Source organism: Musca vetustissima, unplaced genomic scaffold, assembly GCF_032173495.1.
Source record: "Musca vetustissima isolate MV318-11 ecotype Yass unplaced genomic scaffold, APGP_CSIRO_Mvet_v1 utg70420, whole genome shotgun sequence".
NCBI classification, from domain to species: Eukaryota; Metazoa; Arthropoda; class Insecta; order Diptera; family Muscidae; genus Musca; species Musca vetustissima.
The window spans coordinates 1-18,120 of record NW_026879837.1 but is presented as its reverse complement, the minus strand read 5'-3'; the positions used below and the strand labels follow the sequence as shown (position 1 = coordinate 18,120).

The 18,120-nt window shown below is 36.7% G+C and overlaps 1 protein-coding gene and 1 long non-coding RNA gene across 2 annotated transcripts; both read left to right on the top strand.

Moving 5' to 3' along the window:
* The first annotated feature begins 493 nt into the window (after positions 1 to 493).
* LOC133324966 (uncharacterized) lies at positions 494 to 2,258 on the top strand. The gene is made up of 2 exons (XR_009754145.1): positions 494 to 606; positions 2,209 to 2,258. It is a non-coding gene; the product is annotated as an uncharacterized LOC133324966 (long non-coding RNA).
* Positions 2,259 to 2,275: 17 nt separating this feature from the next.
* Positions 2,276 to 16,401, top strand: LOC133324965 (uncharacterized). The gene is made up of 9 exons (XM_061533790.1): positions 2,276 to 2,291; positions 8,147 to 8,928; positions 8,987 to 9,152; positions 9,222 to 9,319; positions 9,383 to 9,774; positions 12,976 to 14,279; positions 14,344 to 14,480; positions 15,538 to 15,728; positions 15,792 to 16,401. The coding sequence occupies exons 1-9, from the start codon at positions 2,276 to 2,278 to the stop codon at positions 16,399 to 16,401; spliced, it is 3,696 nt and encodes a 1,231-aa protein (XP_061389774.1).
* The last annotated feature ends 1,719 nt before the right edge of the window (positions 16,402 to 18,120 follow it).

The following is an 18,120-nucleotide window of genomic DNA, read 5'->3' as shown; positions in this document are numbered from 1 at the left end:
CTGCTATAGGGGAAGGGGGAGGCACCTTTCATTGAATACTTTTATTAGTATTTTCATTTTTTTTTATAAATATTAACTAATAGGTGAAAATGTGACCTTTGCACTGAATATACATATGACATACTTTAAGTTCGATTTAAATATGTTTAATGGATGAAGTCATTGTTTTTTTTACATTGATTATATTCAAAATATGTATATTTTATTCATACATATCAGCAATGCATTTTTCGAAAATTAAAAAAAATCAGATCAAAACTTATTAAAGCATAAAGAGATATAAAAAAAATTAATATGGTTATGGTTGAAATTTAGAGAAATCGAAGCCAAAAATTACCAATTCCGATTTTTACTGGGCATACTCAAAGGTGTCCCCTTCGACATTTTACGAAAACTTATAATATATTTATTTTTGGTAGATGATATTTTTGATATTTTTTGAAAGAAAATACATTAGTCGTGTTTGAAATGATTGTTGGAATACAATTACAGGGTGAGATAAAACAAAACTGCCACAAAGTCAAACGCCATAATTTTTACAATTTTTTCCAAATTTTATTGAATGAAAGCAAAAAATGTCGGAAATAGCATCAAATTTTAAAATAAGTTTAGATTTGTTCGAATTGATCGCTTTTGGCGCGAATTATGGTCTCCAAACGGCCAATGAAAGCGTCACACGCTGCCCGAATGTTGCTCTGAGGTATTTTGGTCCATTCCCGACGAATCGCATGCTTGTGGTGATCGACACTTTGGTATTTTTTTAGTGCCAATCTTGCTTTCCAAAATTCTCCAGACACAATAGTTCATCGGATTGGTATTCGGAGATTTTGGTGGCCATTGTGCGCTGGAAATGAAACGAGAAACCTCATTGTCTAACCATTCTTGGGTGGCGCGTGCTGAGTGCGATGGTGCTGAGTCCCATTGGAATTTCCAAGGTCTGCGGTCAAAATGTTTGCGTATCCAAGGCTTTAATACACCCTCCAGAATATTTTCACAAAAATATTCAGCATTTATTCTGATGCCACGGTTGAATAATACGAGCGGAGAGCGACCATCGGCTGTTATGGCTACCCACACCATCACCATGGCCGGCGCTTGAGTTCTGGTGGCCAACCAAAGGTGCACATTTTCAGTTGACCTCTTTGCCAAGTAAGCACGAGGATCATTTTGTTTGTTTACAAACTGCTGGACTAGGGATAAGTAAATCGACTTAGCGATTAACCCACTTCTTGTACTGAAAACTGTCAAAGTCGATATCGACATTTGATCTCTGAGGTTGTCACAAAGTCGACTTTTCAAGATAGACTTTCAATTTTGGTTTATAGCCCATATTGTCCAAAAATTACACAAATCCAGAAGTTTATTTTATCTGTTAACAACAATTCATATCACAAATTTAATTTTTACTCGATTTGTTAGTCGGTAATGGCCGAAAATCAATTTTGAACAGGTTTTGCAAAATCGAAAGATCGAAAAGTCAACTTTTTATCCAAAGCAAAAATCGAAAAGTCTACAAATCTACTTTTTGGTCTGAGGAAAAAATGGAAAAGTCTAAAAGTCGACTTTTGCGCTCGACTATGTATCCCTATGCTTTTCTCCGATGAGAAAACATTCGTCTGTTCACCACTTTCGGTCAAGCGAAGCAACTCTTTGGCTCTTTTGAGTCTATTTTCTATCTGTTGCGGTGTAAGTTCTTGCACTTTTTGGAATATCAATGGCTTTAAACCGAGCTTATTTTTCAATATTTGCCGAATGGAATATTGTGATATATTCAGTTCACGAGCAATTTTTGGCCACTGCGACGCGGGTTTCGATCAAGCCGCTTCTTTATGTTTCGAACCATTTCTGCTGATGTTGCTATTTTCTTCCGTCTATTTCCTTGACGTCGGTTTACGCTACCAGTATCACGGTAACGAGCGATGGTACGAGACAAAAAAGATTTATTCACATTTTAATGCTGGAGTGCTCTAACGATAGCCACTTGTGGCTTTCCAGCCAAATATAAAGAATTCACTCTATCACGCTTGAATTCCATCACGAATAATTTTTTTTTTGGAAAATTGCAAATGCTCACCAAAATGCTTTTGTACACTGGTAAACAATATAAAAAGCTGTAACTGGAAAAATGTTAACTGCTGTCGGACGAATGGCTTAGAAATGACAGCAGTCTGAATTTGTTTGCAGTTTTTTCATCTCACCCTGTACAAGACTTCTATCACGCTTGAATTCCATCACGAATAATTTTTTTTCTGGAAAATTGCAAATTCTCACCAAAATGCTTTTGTACACTGGTAAACAATATAATAAGCTGTAACTGGAAAAATTTTAACTGCTGTCGGACGAATGGCTTAGAAATGACAGCAGTCTGAAGTTGGTTGCAGTTTTTTCATCTCACCCTGTACAAGACTTGTTGCTATTGTAACAACCAGTGACAAATCAATTGAACCCTCCACCGAATAATCGAAGCAACAAAAAACACCAGTTATGCTAGTCTTACTTGGCACATGTGCACATAAATATCGAACCCCATTTACATTTAAAAATGTCACAATATTACCCCCCCCCCTTTCTTAAATTTCATTACGCCTGATATTAAAGCTTTCGATTTAATTGCAACAAACATTTAATTATAACGAACGAGTTTTTTTGTTTCAATTATTATTAAATGTCAATTAAATTAAGAAATCCTTCGAGTATGAAATACAATTATCACTCTACTCGACAAATTGTTAACTTCCATAATAACTGTGAAACTATAATGGATGACAAACTAAAAAGGGGGTAGCTGTTTGTTATTATCCTTAACCCCCGCTAAAATGTAAGATGAGATATTAAGAAGGCGTGAAAGGGATTGAGGGTTGAAAATGAAAATGGTCATAATTGTTATTATATGTATTCGTTTAGGAAAGACTTGCTTGTCTTGGCATTTTTTCTTTAATGACGATAAATAGGAATTTTGATTTAATGCAATATTCAGAAGGGTAAAATGTTGGAATGGGAAAAATTGAAATCATAAATGTTGTTTAAATTAAAGTTACGAAACTGGGCTAAGATTTGGTTTATTATTTCATCTTCAGATTTCATTTTTCTCTTCAAGACAATTTTGTTATCCAAAATATAATTGAAACCCCGATTTTATCCTAACTATACACAAATCGTAATATTCTCTTCATAATTAGATCAAGTTCGAAAAGAAAAAATAATGGCCGACTCCTTCTGGAATCTCCTTCACAATAATATACGAATCTCAAGACCGACTATATTATATCCTTTACCACTTTAGATACATACAGAAATGTACATACGTACAATATCCAGTCAATAGAACATACATAGCATTTTTAGAAGGCCTTTCACATGGAATCGGACAAAATTAAATATGTGATCTATATGTCAATCAATTTAATCTATATGTTTATCAATTTAAATTTAACCATAAACATGTCATTCCGAAATCTATGCAAATTCCATGTCAATCGGACAGACTTGCGATCTATGGTGTACCATTTATATGAAATCGAGCAAAACTTTGTATGAGAGCCATATGAGTCGTTTATTTTGAAAGTGGTTTAAGTCCATTTTTTCTTATATTGACAGTATTTGTATTTGATTTGTTACAAAAATATTATTAAGTGGTAGTAGTTTTGTTTGTGACTTCGTGTCCTTAAACATGATAGAATTTATAACGGAATATGTTCTGTAATCTTTTCTAGCAAACCAAAATTTGTATCAGCACATAAAATGGACTTAAACCGCTTTCAAAATAAACGACTCGCATTTAAATCTTTACCGATTCGATGAAAATTTTACATGCGCCATTCGATATGCAGCAGCAAAGCTTGCTTTCCCAGACTTCATCTGAAACAAAAAACTTTAGGTATTAAGGGCATAATTTGATAAAATCGAACGAACAAACATAAGAGCTACGTCTAAATCTGTATCGAATTAAACGAAACTTAATACACTTCATTTTAAACTCAATTAGATATGTTATGCAAAATTTCGTTGCAATCGGACAAACTTTGAGTATTTGGTGAAAAATTTACATAAAATCAGTCTAAAATACAGGGTGCTGTCATTTATAAGCCACTCGTCCGACAGCTGTTAAAATTGTTCCAGTGACAGTTCATTATATTGTTTACAAGCGTACAAAAGCATTTTGATGAGAATTTTCAAAAAAAAAAGTTATTGGTGATGGAATTCAAGCGTGATAGTGTGATTTCTTTATATTGGACTGTAAAACCACAAGTGGCTATCGTTAGAGAACTCCAGCATTTAAATGTGAATAAATCTTTTGTGTCTCGTACCATCGCTTCTTACCGTGATCAAAAGAGCTAAAGAGTTGCTTCGCTTGGCCGAAAGTGGTGAACTGACGAATTTGGGTTTTCTCCGATGAGAAAACATTCCTTGTCCAGCAGTTTGTAAACAAACAAAGTGGTCGTTTTTACTTGTCAAAGAGGTCCGCTTAAAATGTGCACCTTCGGTTGGCCACCAGAACTCAAGCGCTGGTCATGGTAATGGTGTGGGCGCCATAACAGCCGATGGTTGCTCTCCGCTCGTATTAATCGACTGTGGCATCAGAATAAATGCTGAATATTATCGCGAAAATATTCTGAATGGCCTTGGAACGCAAACATTTTGGTCGCAGATCTTGGACATTCCAACAGGACTCAGCACGCGCCACCCAAGAATAGTTACAAAATGAGGTTCCTCGCTTCATTTCCAGCGCACTATGGCCGACAAAATCACCCGATACCAATCCGTTGGACTAATGTGTCTGGAGTATTTTGGAAAGCAAGGTTGGCGAAAAAATACCAAAGTGTCGATCACCTCAAGCAAGCGCTTCGCCGGGAATGGACCATAGGCCGTTTGAAAGCCAAAATTTGTGCCAAAGGTGTCCAATTCAAACAAATCTAAACATATTCTAAAATTTGATGCTATTTCCGACATTTTTCTATCTCACCCTGTATATATATATTCGTTCTTTTTTAAGTAATCGATAAAAATTACCCCATATACATGGGGGATACGAATCTGTGATTAAATATCTTTTGAAAGGATGGGACCAAACTTCCGACATGGGTTCCTTACGCTTGATAATCTACACTCACTGCTCGAAATCGTTGTTTTATTTAAATTGTAATCTTTGAACCTACTGACATCTTAGGACCACAGATAGTTTTTTAATAAGAATCTGCATAAATCATTTTTATGCACATAACAAATTATCACATTATTAATATGTGGTAATACTTTTCCACAATTGCATTCTATTTGAAGTGGGTGAATGCGATGCTCCATCACAAATTGTGGTTAAAACTTGGCCCATTTGAGTAAGATATTCAATTATGAAATTCATGTCAACTTCATTGTTTTTTACATTGACATTCTGCTCTATTCATTCATGCCCATTTTCCCATTCCCAGCTGACATTCCTATCAACTCCCAGCGAAGAATACATACATACATTCGTACTCTATTAAAATGTAATGGAGTGCCATTTATGTTAGAATATCGTGAAGTTATTTCCTGTACTCGATTAGAACTTCAAATGTGTGTTTTTGCGGGAAAAGTGGAACAGAATAAAATTTAAAAAAGAAAAGAAAGGATGAATAAAAAAGATGGCATTCTTATATGACCATACAGCCGTCAATTGGGCGCCAAACATAGTGGTGTAGTTGTTTTTTTTTACTTTAATAAGAATGGAAGTTTTGTTTGTGTTTCCTGGATGACTCACAAGAACTTATATAGAAAGCATTTGTTTGAGAAAGAAGTTCACGTTTATTTCTTTAATATCCTTCAACCATATGGATGAACGGGATAATAAACTATTATATAATATTGTATTGTATAGATCCACTATTCCCTCTTACGTCGACGTACATTCAAAATAATGTAGTTATAAGTACGCTTTAACGGCATCATCTGGAGACGAAAATCGTTGATCTCACATTTTTCTTGATATGCAGAAATGAGAATAAGCAATAGGACATATTAATTCCACGTTTTCGCCGGACAAAAAGTCATATCGGCTCGCATTGTAATGGCGCCCAATGATTCGTCTTCACTTGGTCCTTTTTTTTCGAAACAAATTGTGGTGTAAAACACAGAAGTAGACGTCCTACATTGCTCAAGCGGAACAGTAGTCATATGATCAATTTTGCCCAAGAAATAGGCGACCTTTCACTTCGAAGTAAATCCACAAAAAACTTACGTTGAATTTGATTTTAGGCCTATTTTCCAACCTGCGCATCTGTATTTTGGTATTTCGATTACTTCTGGCCGTAATTAAAACCCCCGTACAAAAGTACAGATTCAGGGTCTGTTTTCCATACAATATCTCAAGTAGAGTAGGCAATATCCTTCCTTATGCATTTCGATTTTCTTCGATTCGCTCGGTTAAAGAAATTAGTCATGCACTTCCATAGTTTTCCTTTTAGGTCAACGTTTATTAGTGAACTAGTTCATTCTGGAACTATTCCAGAATATTCCAAATTCTGCCTACCCTAATATTGAATACGGACTCACTTCTTACATTTGCATCACTGCTTCTCCAAGGGGAATTACATAAACGAAAGAACCGGATCCAGTACCGAGTTTTCTTTTGCAGAATTGTTCATAACAACTGTTCATAAACAAAAGAACCGGAACTAATGCCGGTCGTTCCTTTTGCGAAATGGATCCTTTGAACTAGTTCGTTCCTCTATTTCCGATGCAGGATTTTGCAGATGTCTGTCTTGGTAGAAAATACAATGATCGCTATATATATATATATTCGTATGGAATGGAATCCTTATCGATGTAGGTTTTTTGACCAAATTCCAAACGAAGCTTACGGACTTTTTTGGGTGTAGGGTTCTTTTTCTAGGGATTCCACAATGGAATCCATATCATTGAATGTTCTTTGGATAGTTCGTGGACCGTTTCTGACCTTATAGCAAATTTTCGGATAGCTTTGTGACATTATCTTTATTCAGAATGAAGCTGACATCTCTCCAATTAATCTTTCGGATTTTTGTGTGACAAACTCTTTTGGGGGGTTTTACCCACTTCTCTCTGAATGCATCTGACATCTATCTATTCGTCTGTAATCTTTACCAGAAGTCGATTTCCTTATTAACGTAGACTTTGAATTCCAAAGGAAGCTTACGGAATTTTTTGCTTGTACGAAGGGTCCATTATCATTGAATATTCTTTGGACGATTCATTAAACGTTCCGACCTAATAGCAATTTTTGCGGCTAGCTTTGTGAAAATCTCTTTCTGATTTTTACCCACTTTATTCACAATTAAGGTGACGTTTCTCTAATTGATTTTCTTCCAGATCGTATTTGAAGTTTTTCGTCTAGCTGTGTGAAATTTTTATTCACTTCTTTCAAAAAAAAAAAAAAATAAATAAACAAATAAAAAAAACAAAAATTTTCAGGGCTCTATAGATTCGCATTAAGAGAACCCCATTCATTCTCAATTTTAATTTTTCAATTTTAATTTACAAAAATTTTTTGTTATTGTTGTGTTGTTGTTTTTTTGTAATTAAGGAAAAGTCCTTATTTTTGATGACGGGCATGATAACTCCTCACTGGAACATCGGAATCCGAAAATTCCAACGGTGTTAGAAAGAGTACATGTCTGGCTCTCGTATGAACTAGGATTATTGACTTCGCTCTAAAATTAACAAAATGGCGGACCTTTGAAAAAATATTTTTGGAAAATCGCCGATTTTTTATCAAAACCCAAGTTAAAAAATAAGGAAGATCTTCACCGATTGGCTTTATCCTAGTTCATACGATAGCTATACACTCACAGAGAAACGTGTAAAAATTTGGAATCGATTGGGTTATTAGGTTTTGAGTTATCGTGCCCGTGTTTAAAGTTTGAGAAGCCCTTTAGCCGCCACTTGATGCTGACACAATAAATCGGCTATATTTTCAAGAGGTCTTGAGATTTTCTCTTGAAATTTTGTAGGGACATTCTTGAATTAATGTTGAATCGAATTAAATCAAAAAATATTTTGACCCCGAGAATGGGGGGGAGATCCCCTTAAGTGAACTACCACCTAGAATTTTCCATAGTTTTGTATACCCTAAAAAGCGTTCCATACCTATTAGCTTAAATGATTTAATTTTCCCCTTTTCTTCTTTTTTCAGCATTTGATGTCTACTTTCCGATGACCGCGATTGAACTGAATATGCCATTCAATGAGAAATCGCAAAGCATATTCTCGAAAATTCCCCTTGGACAATTTCAGGTGTTGTCGACAACAGAAAATACCCCTGCCATGGATTACACCTATAGCATGGAGGCAAATGATCTCTTGCGGATAAATGAAACCAGTGGAGAAGTTTTCCTGCGTGATGACTACAAAGCACCCAAAGAATCTTGTCAATTTGAAATAAAAGCAAATAAGATACGTAATAATTATTTATATAAGCCAACGACAAATACCCTGTCCCAAATGTCCATTGAACTGCATCCGATGACGGAGGAGGCGTATTGTGAGGATTTGGAAAATATATGTTTTTGGTCAGCGGCAAATTATATTATTATGGAGGATTTACCGAATAGTTCGAGTGGTGGGAATTCCAATTTCAAACCAATTTTAGTGGGTTCTCTTAATCCCCGGGGTGCCAAGTATCTGTGTCCCTACTTGGATTTAAAATATCAGCTATTGAATGCCTCAAATTTATTTCAATTGAGGAATAATCTGCTAATAACCCGTCAACCCTTGGATTTTGAATCGTTGGATGTGGCTCAGCAAACAAATCTTTCGGTGGACATCAATTGTTTGGTGAAGATCAGCAGCAATCGTACGGAACAATTTCGTAAATTGATAAACGTCCAGGTCATCGATCGTAATGATAATGGCCCGGTGTTGCTGAATACTTCGAAGGTATTTAATTTCATTATGGACAGTGCATATTTTAATGCGGTGAGTTAGGATTGGTATAATGAGGTGATCATGCGCTAATAATGAGTTCCTGTTTCAGAATGAAAATATCGGTGAGAAAATCTTATTCATGGACAAGGATTCGGTGGCAACAAATGTCTATCAGACCTATAAAATTATAAACGATACCTTGGATATTGTGCGGCCTGTATGTAATGTCTATGAGGGGGAATATCCGAGAAAAAGGAATACCATGATTAGTTGTCGTAAGTTGCAAACGATCTTGATGCCACCTTAAAGGTTAACATCTTCCGAACTTCAAATTTTCCTTACAGAAATACGATTTGCCCGAAATGGTGTGGCCAATCAACCATCCTATTGTTTTGCCCTACAGGCCAGTGATGAGACAATTGAGACGAGCACCAAAAATACTGTATGAAAAACATAAAAAAATATAGTGGAAATACATTTTTAAATCCCTTCCTTTCCCCCACAGGCCACAGCGAATATATGCATAAAAACCGATCCCGAACTAATACTCGAGGCCAATCATCCACAGGCTTTGCCTTTGCGTACCCGACAAAATCGTAAAATGAATGTTGTCAATACGGATGATAGTGATCTCCTGAATTCGGATAGTAGTTTTAGTCGTACCCTAACACGCAGCATACCCAACTCCTATCCCAAAGATGTTTATGTTTATCGTATGGCCCAGCCGATGTATAGGGTAACACAACCAGCAGATTTTCGTAATCTTATACGTTTGCCCCAACTGAAATTCACGCTAATCGAGGATCGCAGCCAGGCATTTGGTATAACTTCGGCGGCGGGTATTATTTATGTTAAGGATATTGTGGCACTGAAATATGCACCGGAAACTATCTATTTGTAAGTAGTATTTAAGGATCTCTAGGGGACTACATACATATAGATTTCATTTATGGTTAATTAAAAGTTTCAAAAATCAACACGAGAAACAGAATAGAATCTGTAGTAGTAACACTGTCAGAACTACTATAGGTTCACTTTTCCACGACAGTGGGGTCTACGATCCAAAACGACTCGAGTCTTACTCGGCCAACAACTGACACTTCCATCCAAAAAGTAAAAAAAAACAGTGGGGCAACTACAGAAACGGTGTTATTTCACCAAGGTTGTCGAAAAGTGGTGGATAAGCACGTCCTGGACGTACCCATTAGGACAGGGAAATATTGATACAGTTCTCCGGACATATCCATCGTGTTACTATTTCAAACCACCTTCCTATAATCATATCTATCAACAGAAGACCCGACTTGATAACCTCTAAACATCGTATTCATCATAACTATGGAGAAATCAACTGTACTGGTCAAACTTTTCTGATATTCATATAGAAAACAATTAATTTCGCAATCAATGTACCAGGATCTCTTAAGAACCATAATGGCGCCCAATGTCAGAGAACTAATGTTCAATTAGAATTAATTAAAAGTGGTATATCCATCATGTTAAAGGGTCTGACGAATGACCTAACATGCCAACAATTATCATATTGGGCAACAAACCCCTACCTTCATAACCTCCAAATGTCGTACTTTTAATAACCATGGGGAAACCAATTCACAAGAGTTCAGAAATTTCACCAACCGTCGCTTCATAAAACTGGCTAATCCTTCTAACATTCAAATAGAAAAAGGAATTTCTTAATATACCAACGTCAGAGACCTAATACTGGAAATCAATTAAAAGTGACATATCCATCGAGTTACAGAGTCCAATGAATGGCCCAGCCTGGCTGGAGATTTCCCTGGGTTCAAACCACCTTCCTGTTTTCAAGTTCATCAAAAACCCTTTATCTTCAGAACCTCCAAACGTCGTAGTTTTTATATCCCTGGGAAACCAATTGACAAGAGTTCTTCGCTTCGTTGCGATATTCAGTACGAACCATACTGGCCCCCAAAGTCAGAGTCCTATGCTGTTTCTATTTTTAAATTCATTGACTTCATAACCTCCGAACATTGTCCTTTTCATAACCATGGGGAAAACAATTGACAGAGTTCAGATAATTCACCAATAGTCATTTCTGAGAACTGGATAATCCATCTGATATTCAGACAGGAAAAAATCGGAATCAATATATCAGGTTCGTCGTATGATCCATACTGGCGCCCAATGTAAGAGACCTAATGATGTAAGTCAATTAAACATGGCATATCCATCATTTTACAGGGTCTGACAAATGGCCCAACCTGGCAACCCGACATTTCAGTGGCTTCCTTCCTCGTCGTACTTTTACCAATTGTCGTCTCAGGGAACTGGCTAATCCTTCTGACTAATCCTAATGGCCCAACCTGACAACCCGACATTTCAGTGGCTTGCTTCCTCGTCGTACTTTCACCAATTGTCGTCTCAGGGAACTGGCTAATCCTTCTAAAATTCAGATAGAAAAAAAGGAATTTCCGTATCAATATACCAGGTTCGTTGTACGACCCATACTGGCGCCCAATGTCAGAGACCTAATGCTGAAAATAAATTAAAAATGGCTAGAAAATCTGAAGTGTTGCAACATCGGTGTCGGAACGAGTAAAGTGTAAGCAACGGCTATGTTATTCTCGAGGCCAGGAAAACTCACCTTGATTTGGAAGAGTCACGAGGATAGCCATTATGCTAATCGCCGAAGAAGAATCAGCAGTTTTTAGACCGAAAGATGGACCCCCTAGTAAGTAACTTAAAGCCTGAGAATTGGATATTTGAAAGTGAGATTCTCGCCTCGTCAGTCCTGTCATCATCCTGATTGTCCGCGACTGGTTACTTATATTCACAACTACTTAATGAATAATATTTGGCTTTCCACTATCCGCAACCTGCACCCCGCAGGCGGAATCATAAAGTTAGAGACCTAAAGCGCCTAAAGTTAGAGACATTAGTCAATTGAAAGTGGTTCGAATATTTGAAGTGCTGCAACATCTTGAGTCAAGAAACCAAAAATTATCGCCACACTGTTCGAAAGTGGAAATTGTGCGAAAGATCTGCGATTTTATAACCTCTGAGTTCACCGATCGTTCCTTCAGAGAACTCTTCAATCCTTCTGATGCTCCGATAGCACACTATATAATTTTCGGGACATCATCGCTCTTATTCCTAGAAGAGCAATCGTTCAAGAGTTCAGAAAATTCACAAATATTGGTTCAGCTCTGCTCCACGTAGGCGGACCTGACGAATGACGTAACCTGACAACATTTCACTGGGGTTAGACCATCATCCTATTATCATATCCATCAACACGTCAGCGGACTTTCAGAAAACATATTTTCCGGAACATCATCAGTAGTCCATCGATATATACCTGTGATACGCATATCCAAATTAACACTTGCCATTCTAAATATTTGTTGGCGAACATAAGCGGAACAAGGGACTAAAACACTTGATCGAACTTCTGTCTCATTTAACGGCAGTGAAAAGTTCGTAAGTTCTTTTAAAGAACATTTTGTTGAAGACTCCAAAGCCCGAGCCTATTAATTTTCGAAGAAATTTCCGATACTTCGAAAATTAACAGGTTGTCCAGGAAGAAACCAAAGGTGAACCTTGCAGACCGATATCGACAATAGATAAACTTCTTCAGTCATAAAGTCGTGTCACAATAAGGGTATTGTGTCGTATAAAATGATGTCCTTAGAAGATGATTCAAGTGTCATAAGTAGAGGTTCCCAATGTGTAGGAAATTAACATGATGCTGTTGGGCGCCAATTGATAACATGAGACATGACTCAGTCTGTACAAGTCACTTTCATTGTGAACCTCTGAGAGCGCTTTTATTTTTTTTCTTTTTTTTATAATAGTAAGAAATAAAATATAGAAGGGTGGACCGATCGGACTAAATGCTAACCTAAATAATGTTGGATATTTTCTCCTCTAAATCGTATTATAACCCTTGATATATGAACCCACTTCTTCTTCTGGATGTTTAACAGATTTAAAGAAAATCTAATAAACCTTTATCAGAACAGAAGCGTAGTGTTTTTAGGGGAGGTTACATCGAAATCAAATTGTTTATATCTGATAGCTCTTCTTTCTTTAATTTCTACAATTTGTTTGCCTTTCCAGTCTCAATGTAACCTGGCACGACATCTATCAACGATCGTTTGTCATCAATGTCCATCTGATGGAGGGTCGACCGAATAATGTAACCTGCGAACATAAAGTGAAATCGAAGAGTCAGACCTGTGCCCAAATTAAATACCGCAAACAATGTCAATCGTTTTGTGGTCTGGGCACAAATGGTGGCAGTTGCATCTGGCGTGGTACAAATAGTGCAAGATTTAGTTCGAATTATGCTTCATGTGTCCCGAATGCCACATTTTGTCCAGATAATATATGTGACCCGCTGGAAGAGATTAACACATTTGTGTGTCCACAAGATTGTACGGGTGGTAATAAAATCTTGAGCCCTCTCTCGGTGAGTGACAAGCGTAAGGGTATATCTTCAGCATCCGGGACCTGTACATGTGATGATAATGGTAATTGTGCTTGTACCCCTCTTGATGAAGATGAACCCAAACCGAAAAAGAGGAAACAACAAAAAATGGAAGTTAAGACTGAGGTCCCAACAACAATGGATGACAATGTACCCACCACTTATGCCACCGCGAAAGAAGAAAATAACAGATCTCCTGCAGCCACGGCGGAAGCTGAAAGTCTTATAAATGTCAAGGGGTTTGAGTGTAATCAAACCTGCATTATTATAGCCATAGTGTGTCCCACCACCCTGCTTATCTTAACCACATGTTTGTTGATATCCCAATTGGGCAGGAGGAAAAAATCAAGAGATATGTCCTCGCTGGGCAATCGCGGTGATGTACAAAAGACCCCACTAGATCCATGCCAAGAATCACAGTGTAGAAATAGTGGTGATGGTCTGCCATTGGTACAATTGGAAAATAGTTACACCTTCCACAGTTCTGTGGTCGATTCCAAATGGGAATTTCCTCGGGAAAATTTGTTACTCGATTCGATACTGGGTGAAGGAGAATTTGGTAAGGTAATGAAAGCCTATGCCACAGACATTGGCAATTGCAAAGGTGTTACAACTGTGGCCGTGAAAATGCTTAAAAAAGGTGCCAACTCGGTAGAATATATGGCCTTGTTATCCGAATTCCAATTGCTGCAAGAAGTTTCTCATCCAAATGTCATCAAACTATTGGGTGCCTGCACTAAGGGTGACACTCCCTTGATTATAATTGAATATTGCAAATTTGGTGCATTGCGTAGTTATTTGCGTCTGTGTCGTAAATTGGAATATAGTGGTGCGGAATTTACCGATGGCATGGAACCAATGACGGTACGCAGCATTCTATCATTTGCATGGCAAATATGTAAGGGAATGGCTTATTTGACGGATATTAAGGTGGGTAATCAATTTGCCTTCTTGAAGATTTTTTTAAATTAATTTTGTTCTTGTTCTTCTTTAGTTAGTGCATCGAGATCTGGCCGCCCGCAATGTCCTCTTGGCCGAGGGTCATATTTGTAAAATTTCTGATTTCGGTTTGACTCGTGATGTCTATGAAGATGATGCCTATTTGAAGCGATCCAGGGAACGTGTGCCAGTTAAGGTGAGATTAAGTAGCTACAAGTACAAGCGGCGCTAACTTCGACCGGTTCGAAATTTGTATACCTTTCCCCATGAGATGGACATAAAAAACACCTAAAATAGATGGACACTTTTATATCTTCCAGACCAGACCAATTGGTCTTTGTAGAGAAATTTGGTCTCTATACATAGAGACCAAAGGTCTCTACAAAGACCAATTGGTCTGTATAGAGACCAAAGGTCTCTACAAAGACCAATTGGTCTGTATAGAGACCAAAGGTCTCTACAAAGACCAATTGGTCTGTATAGAGACCAAAGGTCTCTACAAAGACCAATTGGTCTGTATAGAGACCAAATGTCTCTACAAAGACCAATTGGTCTGTATAGAGACCAAATGTCTCTACAAAGACCAATTGGTCTGTATAGAGACCAAATGTCTCTACAAAAACCAATTGGTCTGTATAGAGACCAAATGTCTCTACAAAGACCAATTGGTCTGTATAGAGACCAAATGTCTCTACAAAGACCAATTGGTCTGTATAGAGACCAAAGGTCTCTACAAAGACCAATTGGTCTGTATAGAGACCACCGGTTTCTACAAAGACCTATTGGTCTGTATAGAGACCACAGGTCTTTAATAAATCCATGCCTATTGCTCTCCTAGCCCTTAAAAAAATCTTCTTTAAAAATACCACGCCTATTGCTCTCCTAGCCCTTAAAAAACTTCTTTAAAAATTCCACGCCTATTGCTCTGCTAGCTCTTAAAATAATCTTCTTTAAAAAATCCACGCCTATTGCTCTGCTAGCACTTAAAAAAACTTCTTTAAACAATCCACGCCTACTGCTCTGCTAGTCCTTAAAAAAAGCACGCCTATTGCTCTACTAGCCTTAAAAAAATCTTCTTTAAAAATTCCATATCCTTTAATAAATCCACGCCTATTGCTCTGCTAGTTATTAAAAAAAATCTTTAAAAAATCCACGCCTATAATTTTTTAGTACTAACAGAGTTTTATCTCAAATCTATCTGCTCTGGTATTATAAATTATCTAATCTTGTCTAAATTATATTTTCCTTTACAGTGGATGGCTCCAGAATCTTTGGCGGATAATGTTTACACATCCAAATCGGATGTCTGGGCATTTGGTGTTTTGTGCTGGGAACTTATAACATTGGGTGCATCTCCATATCCAGGGATACCAGTACAAAACCTCTATCATTTACTCAAGAGTGGTTATCGCATGGAAAAGCCTGAAAATTGTTCCGATGAAATGTAAGCAAAAAAATAATGAAACCACGCAACCATCTTTAACAAAATGTATTTTTTTCTCCTTAGCTATTCCTTGGTACAATCCTGCTGGATGGATGATCCGAATGCCCGACCTCCTTTCAAATATTTAGCAGCTGAATTTGAAAAATTAATGGGCACCACCACCAAATCATTTTCGAATCCAACCTATTGTCAAGAAGAGGAAATCCAAAGTCCAACAACATCTCACACCCCTTCGGATGATGTCTTCAATGAAGAAAATCCCCCGAATATGGAGGAAGGCGAAGAATCAAAGCTATTGGAACATTTGTGGAAACCACCAAAAGTCCTATACGATATACAAGATTGTTCTAGTCGTGATACATTTTCATTTTCGAGTAGTTTTCTACCACCGCCGGGATATGATATGCCACGCCCATTACATGAATCGCGTACCATTGATTCTCGTTATGAAAATGATTTAAGATTCCCCATGGCAACATTACGTAAATCATCACTTGGAACACCATCAAGAGAGGTGTACACCTTACCGGTTAAACGAGGACGTTCATATATGGATGTAACCGCCAAAGCAAATATGGCCGAGAATTGTGACAAAATTGAACTGTCCAAAACAATTTCATTTAAATTTTCTAGTATACTTAATATGAATGAACAAAATGAGAGTAATGCCTAAATTTTGAAGGGGGGAAGGATGGAATGCAGTAGATTAATTAATGCTGCTATTTTATAGACTGATTTTAGAATTTTGTTTTCATTTATCTTCTGATGCCAATATTGAACGCGAGACCAATTTGTATACATAATCTGAATAATAATATATTCTGATATTAAAACGGGGAACAAAACTTAGCATTTTTTTACTTTTTTTCTACTACTATTCGTAAGGACATTTTTTATATGAAAAATTATGTGTAGCGAAAATTTTTGTTGTTTTTTTTTTATACAGTCATATTAATTTAATATTTTATCTGCCACAAACAAATATTAAAATAAATTAATTAAATAATAAAATGTATCTCATTTTCTAGTCTAATTTACAACATGAGACCAATATAATATAAAAAAAATAATGTATGATGTAAATAACAATATTTAATCGTTTAGAAACAAAATTCAATTGTTTTTTATTTATACTTAATATTTAAGGATGGCCTGATATACACAATTTGCCTTTACACGCCTATGGATCTGCTAATCCATAGAAAAATATTGTTTAAAAAATCCACGGCTATGGCTCTGCTAATGCATAGAAAAATATTGATTTAAAAATCCAACCCTATGGCTTTGCTAGCCCTTAAAAGAATCTTCTTTAAAACATCCAACCCTATGGCTTTGCTAGCCCTTAAAAGAATCTTCTTTAAAACATCCAAGCCTATCACTCTGCTAGCCCTTAAAAAATCTTCTTTAAAAAAACCCACGCCTATTACCCTTAAAAAAATCTTCTTCAAAAAATCCAAGCCTATCACCCTTAAAAAAATCTTCCTTAACAAATCCACGCCTATCACCCTTTAAAAAATCTTCTTTAAAAAATCCAAGCCTATCACCCTTAAAAAACTCTTCTTTAACAAATCCACGCCTATCACCCTTAAAAAAATCTTCTTTAAAAAATCCAAGCCTATCACCCTTAAAAAAATCTTCTTTAAAAATCCACGCCTATCACTCTGCTAGCCCTTAAACAAATCTTCTTTAAAAATCCACGCCTATCACTCTGCTAGCCCTTAAACAAATCTTCTTAAAAAATCCACGCCTATCACTCTGCTAGCCCTTAAACAAATCTTCTTTAAAAATCCACGCCTATCACTCTGCTAGCCCTTAAACAAATCTTCTTTAAAAATCCACGCCTATCACTCTGCTAGCCCTTAAACAAATCTTCTTTAAAAATCCACGCCTATCACTCTGCTAGCCCTTAAACAAATCTTCTTTAAAAATCCACGCCTATCACTCTGCTAGCCCTTAAACACATCTTCTTTAAAAATCCACGCCTATCACTCTGCTAGCCCTTAAACAAATCTTCTTTAAAAATCCACGCCTATCACTCTGCTAGCCCTTAAACAAATCTTCTTTAAAAATCCACGCCTATCACTCTGCTAGCCCTTAAACAAATCTTCTTTAAAAATCCACGCCTATCACTCTGCTAGCCCTTAAACAAATCTTCTTTAAAAATCCACGCCTATCACTCTGCTAGCCCTTAAACAAATCTTCTTTAAAAATCCACGCCTATCACTCTGCTAGCCCTTAAATAAATCTTCTTTAAAAATCCACGCCTATCACTCTGCTAGCCCTTAAACAAATCTTCTTTAAAAATCCACGCCTATGACTCTGCTAGCCCTTAAACAAATCTTCTTTAAAAATCCACGCCTATCACTCTGCTAGCCCTTAAACAAATCTTCTT